Source organism: Balaenoptera physalus (assembly GCF_965194825.1).
Source record: "Balaenoptera physalus genome assembly, chromosome: X".
NCBI lineage: Eukaryota > Metazoa > Chordata > Mammalia > Artiodactyla > Balaenopteridae > Balaenoptera > Balaenoptera physalus.
In genome coordinates this window covers 32,602,213-32,621,966 of record NC_138903.1, presented here as the reverse complement: position 1 = coordinate 32,621,966, position 19,754 = coordinate 32,602,213, and the positions used below count along the sequence as shown (strand labels likewise).

The window sequence follows — 19,754 nt, the reverse complement described above, 5'->3', positions numbered from 1 at the left end:
TCAATGCAATCCCTATCAAATTACCAATGGAATTTTTTACAGAACTAGAACAAATCATCTTAAAATCTGTATGGAGACACAAAAGACCCTGAATAGCCAATGCAGTCTTGAGGGGAAAAAACGGAGCTGGAGGAATCAGACTTCCTGACTTCAGACTATACTACAAAGCTACAGTAATCAAGACAATATGGTACTGGCACAAAAACAGAAACATAGATCAATCGAACAGGATAGAAAGCCCAGAGATAAACCCACGCACCTATGGTCAACTAATCTATGACAAAGGAGGCAAAGGTATACAATGGAGAAAAGACAGTCTCTTCAATAAATGGTGCTGGGAAAACTGGACAGTTACATGTAAAAGAATGAAATTAGAACACTCCCTAACACCATACACAAAAATAAACTGAAAATGGATTTGAGACCTAAATGTAAGACTGGACACTATAAAACTCTTAGAGGAAAACATAGGAAGAACACTCTTTGACATAAATCACAGCAAGATCTTTTTTGATACACCTCCTAGAGTAATGGAAATAAAAACAAAAGTAAACAAATGGGACCTAATGAAACTTCAAAGCTTTTGCACAGCAAAGGAAACCATAAACAAGATGAAAAGACAACCCTCAGAATGGGAGAAAATATTTGCAAATGAATCAACGGACAAAGGATTAATCTCCAAAATATATAAACAGCTCATTCAGCTCAATATTAAAGAAACAAACAACCCAATCAAGAAATGGGCAGAAGACCTAAATAGACATTTCTCCAAAGAAGACATACAGATGGCCAAGAAGCACATGAAAAGATGCTCAACATCACTAATTATTAGAGAAATGCAAATCAAAACTACAATGAGGTATCACCTCACACCAGTTAGAATGGGCATCATCAGAAAATCTACAAACAACAAATGCTGGAGAGGGTGTGGAGAAAAGGGAACCCTCTTGCACTGTTGGTGGGAATGTAAATTGATACAGCCACTATGGAGAACAGTATGGAGGTTCCTTAAAAAACTAAAAATAGAATTACCATATGACCCAGCAATCCCACTACTGGGCATATACCCTGAGAAAACCATAATTCAAAAAGACACATGTACCCCAATGTTCATTGCAGCACTATTATAATAGCCAGGTCATGGAAGCAACCTAAATGCCCATCGACAGACGAATGGATAAAGAAGATGTGGTACATATATACAATGGAATATTACTCAGCCATACAAAGAACGAAATTGAGTCATTTGTTGAGACGTGGATGGATCTAGAGACTGTCATACAGAGTGAAGTAAGTCAGAAAGAGAAAAACAAATATCGTATATTAACGCATGTATGTGGCACCTAGAAAAATGGTACAGATGAACCGGGTTGCAGGGCAGAAGTTGAGACACAGATGTAGAGAACAAATGTATGGACACCAAGGGGGGAAAACCGCGGTGGGGTGGGGATGGTGGTGTGCTGAATTGGGCGATTGGGATTGACATGTATACAGTGATGTGTATAAAATTGATGACTGATTAAAAAATAAATAAATGATAATAAAAAAAAAGTTATCAGAGGATAAATAAATTGTGATATATTCAAACAATGGATTACAACTCAGGAAGCAAAAAGAATGAAGTACTGAAAAATATATATATATATAAAATGTTTAAAAGGAAATAGGAGAAAATATTTGTGACCTTGAGCTAGCTAAAGATTGTTGGACATGATATGAAAAGCATGATCTATAAAAGTAAAAAATTTAGTAAATTCAATTTCATTTAAATTAAAAATTTCTGTGCTTTAAACAACATTATTAAGAAAATGAAAAGAAAAAAAAAAACACCAAGCCACAGACTTAGGGAAGATATTTGGAAATCATATATCTGATAAAAAACTTGTATTCAGAATACATAAACAATTCCTACAACTCTATAATGAGAAGGTAAATATTCAAGTTAAAAATTGGGCAAAGACATTTCTCCAAATAAGATATACAACTTAAATAGTTGTACCTCTAAGTAAATGCATGAAAATATATTCAACATCTTAGTCAAAAAGGAAATGCAAATCAAAATCACAATGAGAGAACATTTTGCACCCGCTAGGATGGCTGTAATCAAAAAGACAGAAAATAACAATTGCTGGTGAAAATGTGGAGAAACTGTAACCCTAATACACTGTTGGAGGGATTGTAACTTGGTGCAGTCACTGTGGAAAATTTTTGGCAATTTCTTTAAAAGTTAGACACAAACTTACCATATGACTCAGCAATTCTACTCCTAGGAATCTAACCAAAAGAAATAAAAACATATGTTCACTCGAAGAATTATATGTGAGTGTTTATAGCAGAAATATTCACAATAACCTCAAACTGGAAATAGCTCAATGTCCATCAACTGGTAAATGGATAAACAAAATGTGGTATTCCTAATAAAATGAGATACTATTTAGATACAAAAAGGAACAAAATATTTATACCTACTACCACATGGATGAACCTTACCAACATTATGCTAAGCTAAAGAAACAATATAAGGGAAACCACATATTATATGATTCCCTTTACATGAAATGTTCAGAATAGGCAAATCTACAGAGATAGAAAGCTAATTAATGGTTGCCTGGGGCTAGGGCTGGGAATTGGGAGTAACTTGCATATAGACATGAGGGTGATGGCAGCACTGTAAAACTGAATTGTGATGACGGTTGCATAAACCTGTAAATTCACTGAAATTCATTGATTTTCATGCTCTGACCTGGTGAATTTTATGTAATATAAATTATACTTCAATAAATCTGTTAAAAAAATTGTTCAGTAGGTTTTTATAGATTCTTATCAACAATTACTTGATGAATTTGCTTTGGTGTCAAGATTAAGCTGCAATCATGTTTTTCATGGGGTGAGGATGGGTCTGATTTAAGTCCTTTGAGAACCTGTGAGAAATCACATTATTCCAAAATTAATTGTTCAATATTAGCAAAAGATATTTTAAGAATTCTCATGGTATAATAAAATGTAAAATATTGCACATACCTTTCTTTTCAAAGACTTTGTCTCCGTGGATGCTGTATTTCTGGTACTTAGCAATTGGTTACATTTGATCCGATGCTGTGCTGAAGATAACTCTTCTATTTCCGCTTCTGAGAGTGTGGGTGACTTTAGACCCGATGCTGGCTGTAATCCTATGTCTGTATCATTATATGAGTACATGTGTTTCCTAGTGAAATCATAATAATAATTAACTGAGGCTAAGTCTTTTAGAAAATACATCAGTAAATCCAAATATTCCCCATAGTACATGCTGTTACTGACACACTCAGATCCACTGAAGCAGACAGAAGCACTAATCTGCATAAAATTGCCCTCTGTTGAGGGGACCCCATTCTCAAACACCTTCTCAAGGAAGCTACGCCCACCCTACCATACCCAAGGACAGCTCACAGTCAATGACTCAAGGCAGGAACAACAACATGGTATAATTTATGCTCAAAAGACCCTAGGTATCAGGCTGAGAGTAAACTTTATTTGAAACACATTATTTCTGAGTTCTCTCTTCTGCCCTCTCCTGCTTTCCTCATATTGTGCAGGTTTCTCCCAAAAGAACATGCTCCAAAAAATCACATGTGCTGGAATTCCTGTCTCAGAATCTGCTTCTGGGGAAGCCCACCTAAGACATTACCAAATCAAAAGTAAAAAAGGAAGTAAATGCAGTTAAAGTAGTTCAATGTTTTGCTATTTTCATACATGAAAAGTCATTTAAATCACTAAAAAAGAACCTAAAGAGTAAAGAAAAAAATTCTGGCTCTAAGGCACCATGCTCTGTTTCACACTGTTTGAGGAAGTGAACTTTACCTCTGTTCTTTCTGCAGGCGCACATTTCTTAAATATTTAATGTATCCTGCATAATGCTTTTCATGTGCTTTCTTTTCTATTTTTTCAAATTTAGTATATGCAAAATCAGGATCCACATAGTTATATCTTGGAATCTTTGCGAAAATCGTCCTACAGTATGAGGAAGACATGTTAATATTTAGGTGTATATATGTATGCATTTATTCAATCAGTATTTACTGAGTGCCTCCTATGCCAGGAGTTGGGCACAGAATGGTGAACAGGACAGATTCTAGTCCTTTTATATACCAAGACATTATTACATGTAGAAATAGAATGATATCTAATTTTCTTCTTACCCTAATCACAGGAAATCCCTAAGGTCATTGGGAAGAAGTAGCACCTACCCTAAACCCACTCTTGGAGTATTAGTCAAGTAGGCAATTTGGGCAGTTCTAGATTACAGATGGAACTAGATCTGAATCTGATTAGTGTTTCCTAATAGTTAATTACTTTTAGATCACTGTGATCAAAATCATAAAAGAATATATAGAATAATGAATCCTTTTGTTAAATCATGCTTTCTTAATATCTCAGAGCTTATGAAATAACCATCAGCAATACATCTGTACAGAGAAAAAAAATCCAAAGAAGAACTGCAAACTACTCTACATCTCACATTCACTCAACTGGGTGCATGCACTTCCTTTCACCTACCACATATTTTCCATAAAAACAAAAAGTACAATTATTCACATCTTTTGGCCTTAGGCTACCTCAGTCTTCATCAAGTTTTAGTAATCATTGAGATTCTCACCCTTAATAATTAACTCCTAAGTATAAACCTAGTAGTCATATACAGTCAAATGAAATTTAATCCAATATCTAATATTTCTTCCTGTTTTTGATAATTCCTCAGTGGTAACAGTAATACAGCTTGAACTGAGTTAAAGTCTTTAAGAGAGTGAGGCAATAAGAGAGAAACAAATGCTTTGTTACTCAGATAGTTGTTGATATATTCAAATCTCCCTTCAGGCTCTGGGATCCTTAACCACCTTTAGAACCTAGAAATAATTCCTATATCTGAAGTCCCTATCTCTGTAACAAGGAGAAAAGGAGGGACTTAAAAAGAAGTAGTACAGGAGGTGCCTGAAGTGACAAAGAGCTGGTTACTAACATATCTAAATGCTTATCAGCTCCTTAAAGAATAAACTTTAAGAAATACCTCTGCAACTATGAGTAGGTGATTTTTTTTTAATGTGCAAAATACAGACAACAAAAATTACTATGTAAATAAAGCATTTTTCCTCACTTATTTATTAAAAAAATTTTTACTGAATGCCTACTATACACTAAACACAAGACATATACTGCATTAAATAAAACTAGACAAAAATTCTTACCTTATTTTCTTCTCAAAAATTGAAAAGGTAAAAAGCATTAAAAAATAAAACAGCAATTATAATTACCAACAACTTAATACACTATAAAATTTCATTACTTAAATTTTCATTACTATTTGCTAGCCAGAAAATAACTGGACTAAATTTTGTATTTCTGTTAGCATGGAAAAGAGTAAATTGAGAAAAATAATTATGGCCATGGGACGCTTACGTTAGCCTTCTTCAAAAAAATCCTGGCGTTCTGGGATCATCTGATTAATACTTAGACAGGAACAAAATGTTAATGTTAAATTAACACATTATATCTCTATATAGATATATTTGTATAAGCATAGGAAAGAATTGAAAATGATACATTTAAAAATTATTTCCAGCAGCTACCTCTGCAGGGTGGGATGAGTTTTCCTTTTATTATACTGTATAATTATTTAAAATGGAGTCTGCATAATTTTTATGCTTGTGTGTTTTATGGTACTTGTCAAGTAAAAAAAGAGATAAAGACTGCTGTGGATGGAATTTGTAAAATAAAATCATAAAATAGACTATATAAAAACCCAGAATTTTCCAATTGTGGATAATAAAACAATTATGGACTAAAAAATCAAATGGTATTTTAAGAAAATGACTATAAAAGTAAGTGAACTTGAAGACTCACCAAAGGTAAAGAGACAAGTAGAGAAAGCCCAGGGTCATGGTCAAGTTTAGACAGTTAAACAAGCAGGCAGAAAAGAAACCCAGTTCATCCTCAAATGTATAAAAACCATTCCTGAGCTAATGGCCCAAATAAAGATGTCAGGTTGACTGGGTTTATTCTCACTAAGCATTGACATGGTAGTAATTTCTTTGAAAATGGGGTAATTTTTAAATTGAGGCTTACTATCACTCATAGTCCTTATAATTGGGGAGGTTTTAGTTCACTTTGGGAAAGGTTATTGGAAATGTGACTTTGAGGGGATTGAACAAAGATGATAGCATAGGGATGAAGATAATGACAATGAAGATGAGAACAACTTGTTTATCACAGTTTAAAATTTTTCATCTTAGATAAATTCAGGCTCTCAGCCATAATTAATGAACATGACTACTCTGAGGACTGTATACATTTCCAAAAGTGATTATTTCTATTATTCTTCTCTACTTGTTAACAGCATATTTTAAGAATCATCTGGTAAACCATTCACAAGTCCTGGCAAGTACGCAATAGAGATGAGAGGTTAGATAACAGCATTCAGCAACCACTCCTCTGATGTAAAAGAAAAAAAAAAAAAGAGAGAAAATTTAATTTTACTACTATTATTATTATTACCATCACTAATTTGTTACAGCAGGATCTGGTAAGATCTCTGCATGTCATGCTGGTTATTGTATCTTACAAAATTTCAGGTTTTTAATATAGCACATTACCTGAAATGTTTATGCTCTTCTCCAGACCGGATACTTGCAGCTCGGTCATTGGGAAATGCTATCAGAGCATCCTTTATTAACTCCTTACTTGTGTTATGATTGTGAATGTGTGCCGTGGTTGATTGAAGCACTGTGACAGGTGCATGGTCCTTGTATTTTGCCAAGTCTTTCACCACAAACTGTCCCATAGGATTACTGATCAAAGGGGATATACCTTTTAGAGAATTGAATATTAAGTGTAAATATTTTTTTTTGAATTTCCATGAATTAATTACTACACTAGACCACTGGTTCCAACTTAAAGCTAAATCCCTAAGCAAATTCAGAAAATATGAATAATTCATTTAATAAATGGATCTACATAAAACAATTTAGCAAAATAATGCATGCATAAGTAATAAAAATGCATGCAAAAAAACTAAAACATGGTAACTTGAAGGACTGGGTTGGCACACATGAAACTGAAATTTTTATACGTTAAAGAGAGTTGAGTATCAGCAATTTCATATGGTTCAATGTATAAGAGATAACTGAGAATTAGTTGAAACAGCAGCAACCAGAAAATCCACGGAATGGTCAAAACCAGTTAACATTACAGACTCAAACAAAGAAGTAAAAGAATAAAATATAAAAACCATTAAAATATTTAATAAATTTTATAGATCACTAAACCAGTGCTAGTCAAAGTGAGATCCTCAAAATGGCAGCATCAGCATCTACTGGAAACATGTAAGAAATACAAATCTTTGGGCTCCAACAAAGACCTACTTAATAATCAACGCTGGGACATAGGACAGTGATATGTTTTAACAGGCCTAGATGCACGCAAAAGTTGAGAACCATTAGATTAGACCACATTTGATATATACAGCTAAGCATTAGTATGTTAAGATAATCCTGTATTAACCAAAAATAGATAAATAAATGGTAAGCACCCCCAGTAGCATACCAGGATTAATTTTCATCACAACTTTCTTGGTGGAAGGTTTGCAGACACTACTGAAATATAAACATATCTGATGGAAAGGCTTCAGGGACGAAGACTGCAAATTTTCATCTGTCACTGAGCCAATAATCTCTATAAATTGCTTCACTTTAAAGACTCCAACTTGATGTGGAATGAATAAACATGTCACATTCTGAAAAAAGAAGAAAAGTGACCAATTGCTATAGGCTGAATGTTTGTGAACACCTAAAACTCATTTTTTTTTTGTTTTGTTTTTTGCCTTTTTTTTGCCACACCACGCAACACACGGGATCTTAGCTCCCCAACAAGGGATTGAACCCACACCCCCTGAAGTGGAACTGTGGAGTCTTAACCACTGGACCGCCAGGGAAATCCCTGAAGCTCATATGTTAAATCCTCATATGTTAATGCCCTATGGCAGGGGTCCCCAACCCCTGGGCCGCAGACCAGTACTGGTCCCAGTCCGGTCCATAGCCTGTTAGGAACCGGGCCGCACAGCAGGAGGTGAGCGGCGGGCTAGCGAGCCACGCTTCATCTGTATTTACAGCCGCTCCTCATCACTCGCATTACCGCCTGAGCTCCGCCTCCTGTCAGATCAGCAGCAGCATTAGATTCTCATAGGGGCCCGAACTCTACAGTACACTGCACATGCGAGGGATCTAGGTTGCACGCTTCTTATGAGAATCTAATGCTTGATGATCTGAGGTGGAGCTGAGGCGGTGATGCTAGCGCTGGGGAGCGGCTGCAAATACAGATTATCATTAGCAGAGAGGTTTGAATGCACAGAGACCATAATAAATTAATTGCTTGCAGACTCATATCAAAACCCTATCAGTGAGTGGCAAGTGAAAACAAGCTCAGGGCTCCCACTGATTCTGCATTATGATGAGTTGTATAATTATTTCATTATATATTACAACATAATAATAATAGAAATAAAGTACACAATAAATGCACTTGAATCATCCCGAAACCATCCCCCCCCCCCCCGATCTGTGGAAAAATTATCTTCCATGAAACCGGTCCCTGGTGCCAAAAAGGTTGGGGACCACTGCCCTATAGGATAGAACTAGGAGATCAGAGCCCTTATTAAAGAGGGTCCACAGAGCTCCCTAGCCCCTTCCACCATGTGAGGATACCACAAGAAGTCGGTGACCAGGAAGAGGGCCCACAACTGACCATGCTGGCACCCCAATCTGGGACGTCCAGCCTCCAGAACTGTTAGAAATAAATTTCTGTTGCTTATAAATTGTGCAGTCTATGGTATTTTCTTACAGCAGCCCAAATGGATTAAGAAAAACTATTGTACTGTTAGGACAAAATGAAAAGCAGATCAAAAAATACTGCTTATAAAACTTTAAGGAAAGGTAGTTTATCGTGGTGATATGAAAGTCTTTAGAAATATCCTATACAGCATTGACAAACCTTTAAGATACACATTATTGGAAAATTATCTAAGAAAAAATTAAGATAAATGGTACTGAAGCACTTCCAGAACGGCAGATTAAAGACCTCCAAATAGTTACTCATCCACAAACAGAAAGAGAACACTAGGAAAATTGTCAAAATCAACTTCTGGGATATTTGAAAATTACCTAAAATATTGCTAAAGTCCAAAGAGTATTTATTTTTTTTTAAATGGTTGAATTCTAAACAAGTAACAGGCTTTGTGGCATTTTTACCTACTGTAATCACATCCTCTTATTCCAGCTTCGTGCTCTCCTTGAAAAACAACAGCCTTGCAACTATGGTCACTGTGAAAATGATTAGCCTAGCAGCCATCGAGGGAGAATGGGTTTAAAACTCTCCAAAAACCCCATCCCCAGAGAAGTGCTCATATGTGTTCTGTCTGAAAGCTAGTTGAAAAGCCTAGTTTGAGACCATGGCTTTAACTGACCTGATTCAGAGCTCACTCTGTATGAACAACTCTCTCCCTAGGGTTTTGCCACCCTCCCCTTGAAAAAGAATCAGCTGCAACTGTTGAACATCACAGCAACCTGAGATAGCATTAGCATTTAAGACTAATAAGAAATAACAGGATAAACAAACAAAGCCAAAAATATTCAGAGGGTATTAGAAAAGCTCTGACATATTCCTGGCAATCTAGATTGCCACACACATGTGCAAGAGAGTGTATATCCCCAGGAAAGATCTAATCTGTCACCTCTGGCTGACTTTGGGACTCTGTACAAGGAGGACTTGAAGCCAGAAAGAGTTGCAAACTACCTGGTAGAACACAGAAGTCATGGCCCACCCAACACACTTATACAGAGGTACTCAGCAAAGGCCGTGAGACATGGAGTCAAGGAATTTAAGGGGGTGTCTGCCCAATCATTAGCTGACCACTAAATTAATTGAGCAACACTTGACTGTCTGCGCACAGCAAAGAAAACAACCTTTACAGAATTAGTCTAGAAAGTCACTAAACAAATAAAACAACAACAACACAGAGTAAAAATCCTGTGGGAGATCTGATTTCCAGACGTATCAAATTATATTATTTAAAATGCTCAGTTTTCAACAAAAAATTACTGGACACTCAAAGAAGTAGGAAGTTACGGCCAATACACAAGAGAGAGGCAGTAAACAGAAACTGTCCCTGAGGAAAAACAACTGTTGGACCTATTAAACAAAGACAGTAAGTACACTACTATAAATATGTTCAAAGGACTGAAGAAAAACATGTCTGAAGACTTAAAGGAAATATGAGAACAACATCTCACAAAATAGAGCACATCAATAAAGTACAGAAATTGTTAAAAGGAACAAATAAAGACAAGGGAATGTAAGGAAACTCACAAATATGGAAACTCACAAATATGTGGAAATTAAACAATACACTCCTAAGCAACTAATGGGTCAAAGAAGAAATCTCAAAGGAAATTAGAAAATACTTTGAGGTGAAGAAAAACTAAAACTCAACATACCAAAACTTATGGAATGCAGCAAAAGCAGTGATTAGAAGTAAATTTATAGCAGTAAGCACCAATATTAAAAAAATAAAGGCCTTTGTCATGTAATACATGAAATAGAGAATAGAAAACAACAGAGAAAATCAACAAACCTGAAGCTATGTCTTTGAAATGATTAATGATATTGAAAAAAAACCTGAGCTAGACACACCAAGCCAACAACAATAACAATAAAAACTCAATTTCTTAAAATCAGGAATAAAAGAGAGGACATCTTTACCAACTCTACATCAATAAAAAGGAGTATGAAGGAATACAATGAACAATCATATGCCAACCAATTAGATAACCTATATGACATGGACAAATCCTCAGAAAGACACAAACTTCTGAAAATGGTTCTAGAAGAAACAGAAAATCTGAATAGCCTAGGATAACAAGTAAAGAGATTAAAGTAGGAATTTTTAAACTTCTGACAAAGAGAAGTCCAGAACCAGATGGCTTTGATGGTGAATTTTTCTGAACATTTAAAGAATTAGCACCAATTCTACAAAAACTATTCCAAAAATTAAAGGGAACGCTTTCCAAATCCTTCCATGATACCAGTTTTACTCTAATGTAAAAAGTAAAGACATTCAAGAAAAAAAAACTACAGACTAATGTCCTTTATGAATATATATGCAAAACTCTACCAAATATTATCAAGTTGAATTCAGCAACACATACAAAGGATTATTCACACTATGTACCACTAAGTAAAACTCCTTTGCCATGTAACATCACATATTCGGTCTTGGGAACAATTTTTTGCATTAGACTTCAAAAGCACATACAACAAAAGTGAAAAATAGACAAGACTGCATCAAACTAAAAACCTTCTGTTCAGCAAAATAAACAGTCAACATAGTGAAGAGACATCCTACAGAATGGGAAAAATACTTGTGAACCATCTAACTGATATAGGGTTAATATGCAAAATATATAAGGAACTCATACAAATCAAAAGCAAACTAATAACCCGATTAAAAAAATTGGCAGGTGCAGCGGAAACATGGTGGCGGGCAGGTAGTGAGCCGCTCCGCGTTGCCGCTGCACCTGCAGTGTGCCTCGGTAGTGGTGAGTCCTGGCACAAGACCACAGTTTGATAAGCCGTCTCCTACTGCATAAGGATGGCCAACCTCAGCATGAGATAGACCTCTGGACATTGATGGCTTAAGGTCTTTCTATAAAAATCTACTACTGGACAGACCTTCAAGATGGCGGAAGAGTAAGAGGTGGAGATCACCTTCCTCCCCACAAATACATCAGAAATACATCTACACGTGGAACTGCTCCTATAGAACACCCACTGAACGCTGGCAGAAGACCTCAGGCCTCCCAAAAGGCAAGAAACTCCCCACGTACTTGGGTAGGGCAAAAGAAAAAAGAAAAAACAGAGACAAAAGAATAGGGACGGAACCTGCACCACTGGGAAGGAACTGTGAAGGAGGAAAGGTTTCCACACACTAGGAAGCCCCTTCGCGGGCGGAGACTATGGGTGGCGGAGGGGGGAAGCTTCGGAGCCACGGAGGAGAGCACAGCCACAGGGGTGCGGAGGGCAAAGCGGAGAGATTCCCGCACGGAGGATCGGCGCCGAGCAGCACTCACCAGCCCGAGAGGCTTGTCTGCTCACCCGCTGGGGCGGGCGGGGGCTGGGAGCTGAGGCTCGGGCTTCGGTTGGATCGCAGGGAGAGGACTGGGGTTGGCGGTGTGAACACAGCCTGAAGAGGTTAGTGCGCCACAGCTAGCCGGAAGGGAGTCCGGGAAAAGGTCTGGAGCTGCCGAAGAGGCAAGAGACTTTCTCCTCCCTCTTTGTTTCCTGGTGCGCGAGCAGAGGGGATTAAGAGCGCTGCTTAAAGGAGCTCCAGAGACGAGCGCGAGCCGCGGCTAACAGCACGGACCCCAGAGACGGGCATGAGACGCTAAGGCTGCTGCTGCGGCCACCAAGAAGCCTCTGTGCAAGCACAGGTCACTCTCCACACCGCCCCTCCCGGGAGCCTATGCAGCCCGCCACTGCCAGCGTCCCGTAATCCAGGGACAACTTACCCGGGAAAACACACGGCGCGCCTCATGCTGCTGCAACGTCACGCCGGCCTCTGCCGCCGCAGGCTCGCCCCGCCTCCGTACCCCTCCCTCCCCCCGGCCTGAGTGAGCCACAGCCCCCTAAGCAGCGGCTCCTTTAACCCCGTCCTGTCTGGGCAAAAACAGACGCCCTCACGCGACCTACACACAAAGGCGGGGCCAAATCCAAAGCTGAACACCAGCAGCTGTGCAAACAAAGAAGAGAAAGGGAAATTTCTCCCAGCAACCTCAGGAGCACCAGATTAAATCCCCACAATCAACTTGATGTACCCTGCATCTGTGGAATACGTGAATAGAAAACGAATCACCCCAAATTGAGGCAGGGGATTTTGGGAGCAACAATATATATATATTTTTCCTTTTTCTCTTTTTGTGAGTGTGTATGTGTATGCTTCTGTGAATAATTTTGTCTGTATAACTTTGCTTTTACCACTTGTCCTAGGGTTCTGTCTGCCCGTTTTTGTTTTTGTTTTTTTAGTATAGCTTTTAGCACTTCTTATCATTGGTGGACTTGTTTTTTGGTTTGGTTGCTCTCCTCTTTCTTTCTTTATATTACTTTTTAATTTTTTATTTTTAATAACTTTTATTTTTTATTTTAATAACTTTATTTAATTTTATTTTTTTAAATTTTTTGTTCTTTCTTTCTTTCTTTTTTTCTCCCTTTTATTCTGAGCCATGTGGCTGACAGGATCTTGGTGCTCTGGCCAGGTGTCAGGCCTGTGCCTCTGAGACGGGAGAGTAAAGTTCAGGACATTGATCCAGCAGGGCAATGGTAATATCAAACACCAGCTCCACCAGCTGGACGTGGTCCACCAGCTCCACGTAATATCAAACAGAAAAAATCTCCCAGAGATCTCCATCTCAACGCCAAGACCCAGCTCCACTCAATGACCAGCAAGCTACAGTGCTGGACACCCTATGCCAAACAACTAGCAAGACAGGAACACAACCCCACCCACTAGCAGAGAGGCTGCCTAAAATCATAAAAAGGTCACAGACACCCCAAAACACACCACTGGACACAGACCTGCCCACCAGGAAGACAAGATCCAGCCTCATCTACCAGAACACAGGTATTAGTCCCCTCCACCAGGAAACCTACACAACCCACTGAACCAACCTTAGCCACTGGGGACAGACACCAAAAACACCGGGAACTACGAACCTGCAGCCTGTGAAAAGGAAACCCCAAACATAGTAAGTTAAGCAAAATGAGAAGACAGAGAAACACACAGCAGATGAAGGAGCAAGGTAAAAACCCACCAAACCAAACAAATGAAGAGGAAACAGGCAGTCTACCTGAAAAAGAATTCAGAGTAATGAGAGTAAAGATGATCCAAAATCTTGGAAATAGAATGGAGAAAATACAAGAAACGTTTAACAAGGACCTACAAGAACTAAAGAGCAAACAAACAATGATGGACAACACAATAAATGAAATTAAAATTTCTCTGGAAGGAATCAATAGCAGAATAACTGAGGCAGAAGAACGGATAAGTGACCTGGAAGATAAAATAGTGAAAATAACTACGACAGAGTAGAATAAAGAAAAAAGAATGAAAAGAATTGAGGAGAGTCACAGAGACCTCTAGGACAACATTAAATGCACCAATATTCGAATTATAGGGGTCCCAGAAGAAGAAGAGAAAAAGAAAGGGACTGAGAAAATATTTGAAGAGATTATAGTTGAAAACTTCGCTAATATGGGAACGGAAATAGTTAATCAAGCCCAGGAAGTGCAGAGAGTCCCATACAGGATAAATCCAAGGAGAAACACGACAAGACACATATTAATAAAACTATCAAAAATTAAATACAAAGAAAAATATTAAAAGCAGCAAGGGAAAAACAACAAATAACATACAAGGGAATCCCCATAAGGTTAACAGCTGATCTTTCAACAGAAACTCTGCAAACCAGAAGGGAGTGGCAGGACATATTTAAAGGGATGAAAGGGAAAAAACCTACAACCAAGATTACTCTACCCAGCAAGGATCTCATTCAGATTCGACAGAGAAATTAAAACCTTTACAGACAAACAAAAGCTAAGAGAATTCAGCAGCACCAAACCAGCTTTACAACAAATGCTAAAGGAACTTCTCTAGGCGAGAAACACAAGAGAAGGAAAACACCTACAATAACAAACTCCAAACAATTAAGAAAATGGTAACTGGAACATACATATTGATAATTACCTTAAATGTAAATGGATTAAATGCTCCAACCAAAAGACATAGACTGGCTGAAGGGATACAAAAAAAAGACCCGTACATATGCTGTCTACAAGAGATTCACTTCAGACTTAGGAACACATACAGACTGAAAGTGAGGGGATGGAAAAAAATACTCCATGCAAATGGAAATCAAAAGGAAGCTGGAGTAGCAATTCTCATACCAGACAAAATAGACTTTAAAATACAGACTATTACAAGAGACAAAGAAGGACACTTCATAATGATAAAGGGATCAATCCAAGAAAATATAACAACTGTAAATATTTATGCACCCAACATAGTAGAACTGCAATATATAAGGCAAATGCTAACAGCCACAAAAGGGGAAATCGACAGTAACACAATCATAGTAGGGGACTTTAACACCAACAGACCAATCACAAGCACTGAAATTGAAACTGTGATTAACAATCTTCCAACAACCAAAAGCCCAGAACCAGACTGCTTCACAGGCAAATTCTATCAAACATTTAGAGAAGAGTTAACACCTATCCTTCTCAAACTCTTCCAAAATACAGCAGAGGGAGGAACACTCCCGAACTCATTCTACAAGGCCACCATCACCCTGATACCAAAACCAGGCAAAGATGTCACAAAGAAAGAAAATGACAGACCAATATCACTGATGAACATAAATGCAAAAATCCTCAACAAAATACTAGCAAACAGAATGCAACAGCACATTAAAAGGATCATACACCATGATCAAGTGGGGCTTATCCCAGGAATGCAAGGATTCTTCAATATATGCAAATCAATCAATTTGATACACCATATTAACAAATTGAGGAATAAAAACCACATGATCATCTCAATAGATGCAGAGAAAGCTTTCGACAAAATTCAACACCCATTTATGATAAAAACCCTCCAGAAAGTAGGCACAGAGGGAACTTACCTCAACATAATAAAGGCCATATATGACAAACCCACAGCCAACATCGTCCTCAACGGTGAAAACCTGAAACCATTTCCACTAAGATCAGGAACAAGACAAGGTTGCCCACTCTCACCACTATTATTCAACACTGTTTTGGAAGTGTTAGCGACAGCAATCAGAAGAAAAAGAAATAAAAGGAATCCAAATCAGAAAAGAAGTAAAGCTGTCACTGTTTGCAGATGACATGATACTATACATAGAGAATCCTAAAGATGCTACCAGAAAACTACTAGAGTTAATCAATGAAGTTGGTAAAGTAGCAGGATACAAAATTAATGCACAGAAATCTCTTGCATTTCTATACACTAATGACGAAAAATCTGAAAGTGAAATTAAGAAAACACTCCCATTTACCATTGCAACAAAAAGAATAAAATATCTAGGAATAAACCTACCTAAGGAGACAAAAGACCTGTATGCAGAAAATTATAAGACACTGATGAAAGAAATTAAAGATGATACAAATAGATGGAGAGATATACCATGTTCCTGGATTGGAAGAATCAACATTGTGAAAATGACTCTACTACCCAAAGCAATCTACAGATTCAATGCAATCCCTATCAAACTACCACTGGCATTTTTCACAGAACTAGAACAAAAAATTTCACAATTTGTATGGAAACACAAAAGACCCCGAATAGCCAAAGCAATCTTGACAACGAAAAATGGAGCTGGGGGAATCAGGCTCCCTGACTTCAGACTATATTACAAAGCTTCAGTAATCAAGACAGTTTGGTACTGGCACAAAAACAGAAATATAGATCAATGGAACAGGATAGAAAGCCCAGAGATAAACCCACACACATATGGTCACCTTATCTTTGATAAAGGAGGCAAGCATATACAGTGGAGAAAGACAGCCTCTTCAATAAGTGGTGCTGGGAAAATTGGACAGGTACATGTAAAAGTATGAAATTAGAACACTCCCTGACACCATGCACAAAAATAAACTCAAAATGGATTAAAGACCTAAGTGTAAGGGCAGACACTATCAAACTCTTAGAGGAAAACATAGGCAGAACACTCTATGACATACATCACAGCAAGATTCTTTTTGACCCAGCTCCCAGAGAAATGGAAATAAGAACACAAATAAACAAATGGGACCTAATGAAACTTAAAAGCTTTTGCACAGCAAAGGAAACCATAAACAAGACCAAAAGACAACCATCAGAATGGGAGAAAATATTTGCAAATGAAGCAACTGACAAAGGATTAATCTCCAAGATTTACAAGCAGCTCATGCAGCTCAATAACAAAAAAACGAACAACCCAATCCAAAAATGGGCAGAAGACCTAAATAGACATTTCTCCAAAGAAGATATACAGATGGCCTACAGATACATGAAAGAATGCTCAACATCATTAATCATTAGAGAAATGCAGATCAAAACTACAATGAGATATCATCTCACACCAGTCAGAATGGCCATCATCAAAAAATCTAGAAACAATAAATGCTGGAGAGGGTGTGGAGGAAAGGGAACACTCTTGCACTGTTGGTGGGAATGTAAATTGATACAGCCACTATGGAGAACAGTATGGAGGTTCCTTAAAAAACTACATATACAACTACCATACAACCCAGCAATCCCAATACTGGGCATATACCCTGAGAAAACCATAGGTCAAAAAGAGTCATGTACCAAAATGTTCATTGCAGCTGTATTTACAATAGCCAGGACATGGAAGCAACCTAAATGTCCATCATCGGATGAATGGATAAAGAAGATGTGGCACATATATACAATGGAATATTACTCAGCCATAAAAAGAAATGAAATGGAGGTATTTGTAATGAGGTGGATGGAGTTAGAGTCTGTCATACAGAATGAAGTAAGTCAGAAAGAGAAAAACAAATACAGTATGCTAACACATATATATGGAATCTAAGGAAAAAAAAAAAAAAAGGCCATGAAGAACCTAGTGGCAAGACGGGAATAAAGACACAGACCTACTAGAGAATGGACTTGAGGATATGGGGAGGGGGTGGGGTGAGATGTGACAGGGTAAGAGAGTGTCATGGACATATATACACTACCAAATGTAAAATAGATAACTAGTGGGAAGCAGCCGCATAGCACAGGGAGATCAGCTCGGTGCTTTGTGACCACCTAGAGGGGTGGGATGGGGAGGGTGGGAGGGAGGGAGATGCAAGAGGGAAGAGAAATGGGAACATATTGTATATGTATAACTGATTCACTTTGTTATAAAGCAGAAGCTAACACACCAAAAAAAAAAAAATCTACTAAAAAAAAGTGGGCAGAGGACCTGAATAGAAATTTTCTGAAGAAGACATATGAATGACAAACAGGTATATGAAAAGGTGCTCAATATCACTAAGCATCAGGGAAATGCAAATCAAAACCTCAGTGAGCTATTACTTCAACACCTGTTGAAATGGTCATTTATTGAAAAAATAAGATAACAAAGGTTGGTGAGGTTATGGAGAAAAGGGAACCTCTTATTTACTGTTGTTGGGAATGTAAACTGATACAGCAATTAGGGAAAATAGTATGAAGGCTCTTCAAAAAATTAGAAATAGAACTACCATATGATCCAGCAATCCCCCTTTTGAGTATATAACCAAAGGAAATGAAATCAATATCTCCAAGATATATCTGCATTCCCATGTTCATTGAAGCATTATTTGCCATAGCCAAGAGTCAAAAACAATCTCAATGTTCACCAATGAATGAGTACAGATAATATTGTATACATACAATGGAATATTGTTCCACCTTAAAAAAGAAGGAAATCCTGCCATTTGTGACAACGTGGATGAACCTGGAGGACATTATGCTGAGTGAAACAAGCCAGACACAGAAAGACAAATAGTACATGAATCTTATATGTGGCATATACGTGGAATCTAAAATAGTCAAACTCATAGAAGGAGAGAGTAGAATGTTGGCTGACGGGGCAGGGAGGGGGCGGAAATTGGGAGATGTTGGTCAAAAGAGTACAAAGTTTCAGTTACTCAAGATGAGTAAATTTTGGAGATCTAATGTACAGCATGATGACTATAGTTAACAATACTATATTGTATAAGTGCAATTTGGTAACTATCAGCTATGGGGTTTTTTTTGGTTTTTTGGTATTTTGGGGTTTTTTGGGCCAAGCCACGCAGCATGCAGGATATCTTAGTTCCCCGACCAGGGATTGAACCCATGTCCCCTGCAGTGGAAGCACAGACTCTTAACCACTGGACCATCAGGGAAGTCCCTTATGGGGTTCTTTTTTGAGTTTGAAAATTTTATATAGCATAGGGTGTTCCCAGGAGCCCCTCTCAATGTGAAATTCCCAAATTGGTTTCAGAGATGCACAAAAGTATCTATTTCTTTTTATGCCCAGAAGATTATATGCTGACCTAAATTTAAGTGGCAAATATACTTCAGGTCTGTCTTGCATTATAGAAATTAAAAACCTTTGTGAACAGAACAATTTTCATTTAATAATGAAAGGAAAGACCCCTTATTATACCCTCTTTAAATGTTCCTTTCTCAACAGTGATTCATTATCTGCTCAGCCACATATTTATCAGCTGTCACCCATATATCTTCTCGAAACAGACTCCCCCTCTACACTCAAACTGAATTAACCTTTTCATATCATGTCCACTTAAATTGTTGGCCATCCTACACATTTTCTCAACATAACCACTAGGAACAGCCCATCCCTAAACTACTGTTACTAATTTTATGCCTACCATATATTAAAAAACATCTTATTGCTATCATTTTCCACTACATATTTCATGCTGTAAATTTTCTCGTTTCCTGGGTACTTAGCCCTTTCTTAAGATAATGCTAGTCAAATTGAGGTTGGATGCCACAATAGGTTCTGAAACATTTTAACTAGCAAAAGTAAAGCATCACAAAGGATGTAATCCTTCCACATTATAAATTCACCTTAGCCTCTGTTTCCTTTGTGCTATTATTTCCCATCTTT

At 37.7% G+C, this 19,754-nt stretch overlaps 1 protein-coding gene across 1 annotated transcript in view; it reads right to left on the bottom strand.

Annotated features, from left to right (window-relative positions):
- Positions 1-19,754, bottom strand: part of CFAP47 (cilia and flagella associated protein 47) — a 421,910-nt gene that overhangs the window by 376,022 nt on the left and 26,134 nt on the right. The window contains 5 exon segments of the mRNA XM_082446774.1: positions 2,835-2,921; positions 3,022-3,205; positions 3,841-3,990; positions 6,627-6,840; positions 7,576-7,765. Coding sequence (XP_082302900.1) covers positions 2,835-2,921; positions 3,022-3,205; positions 3,841-3,990; positions 6,627-6,840; positions 7,576-7,765 — 825 coding nt within the window.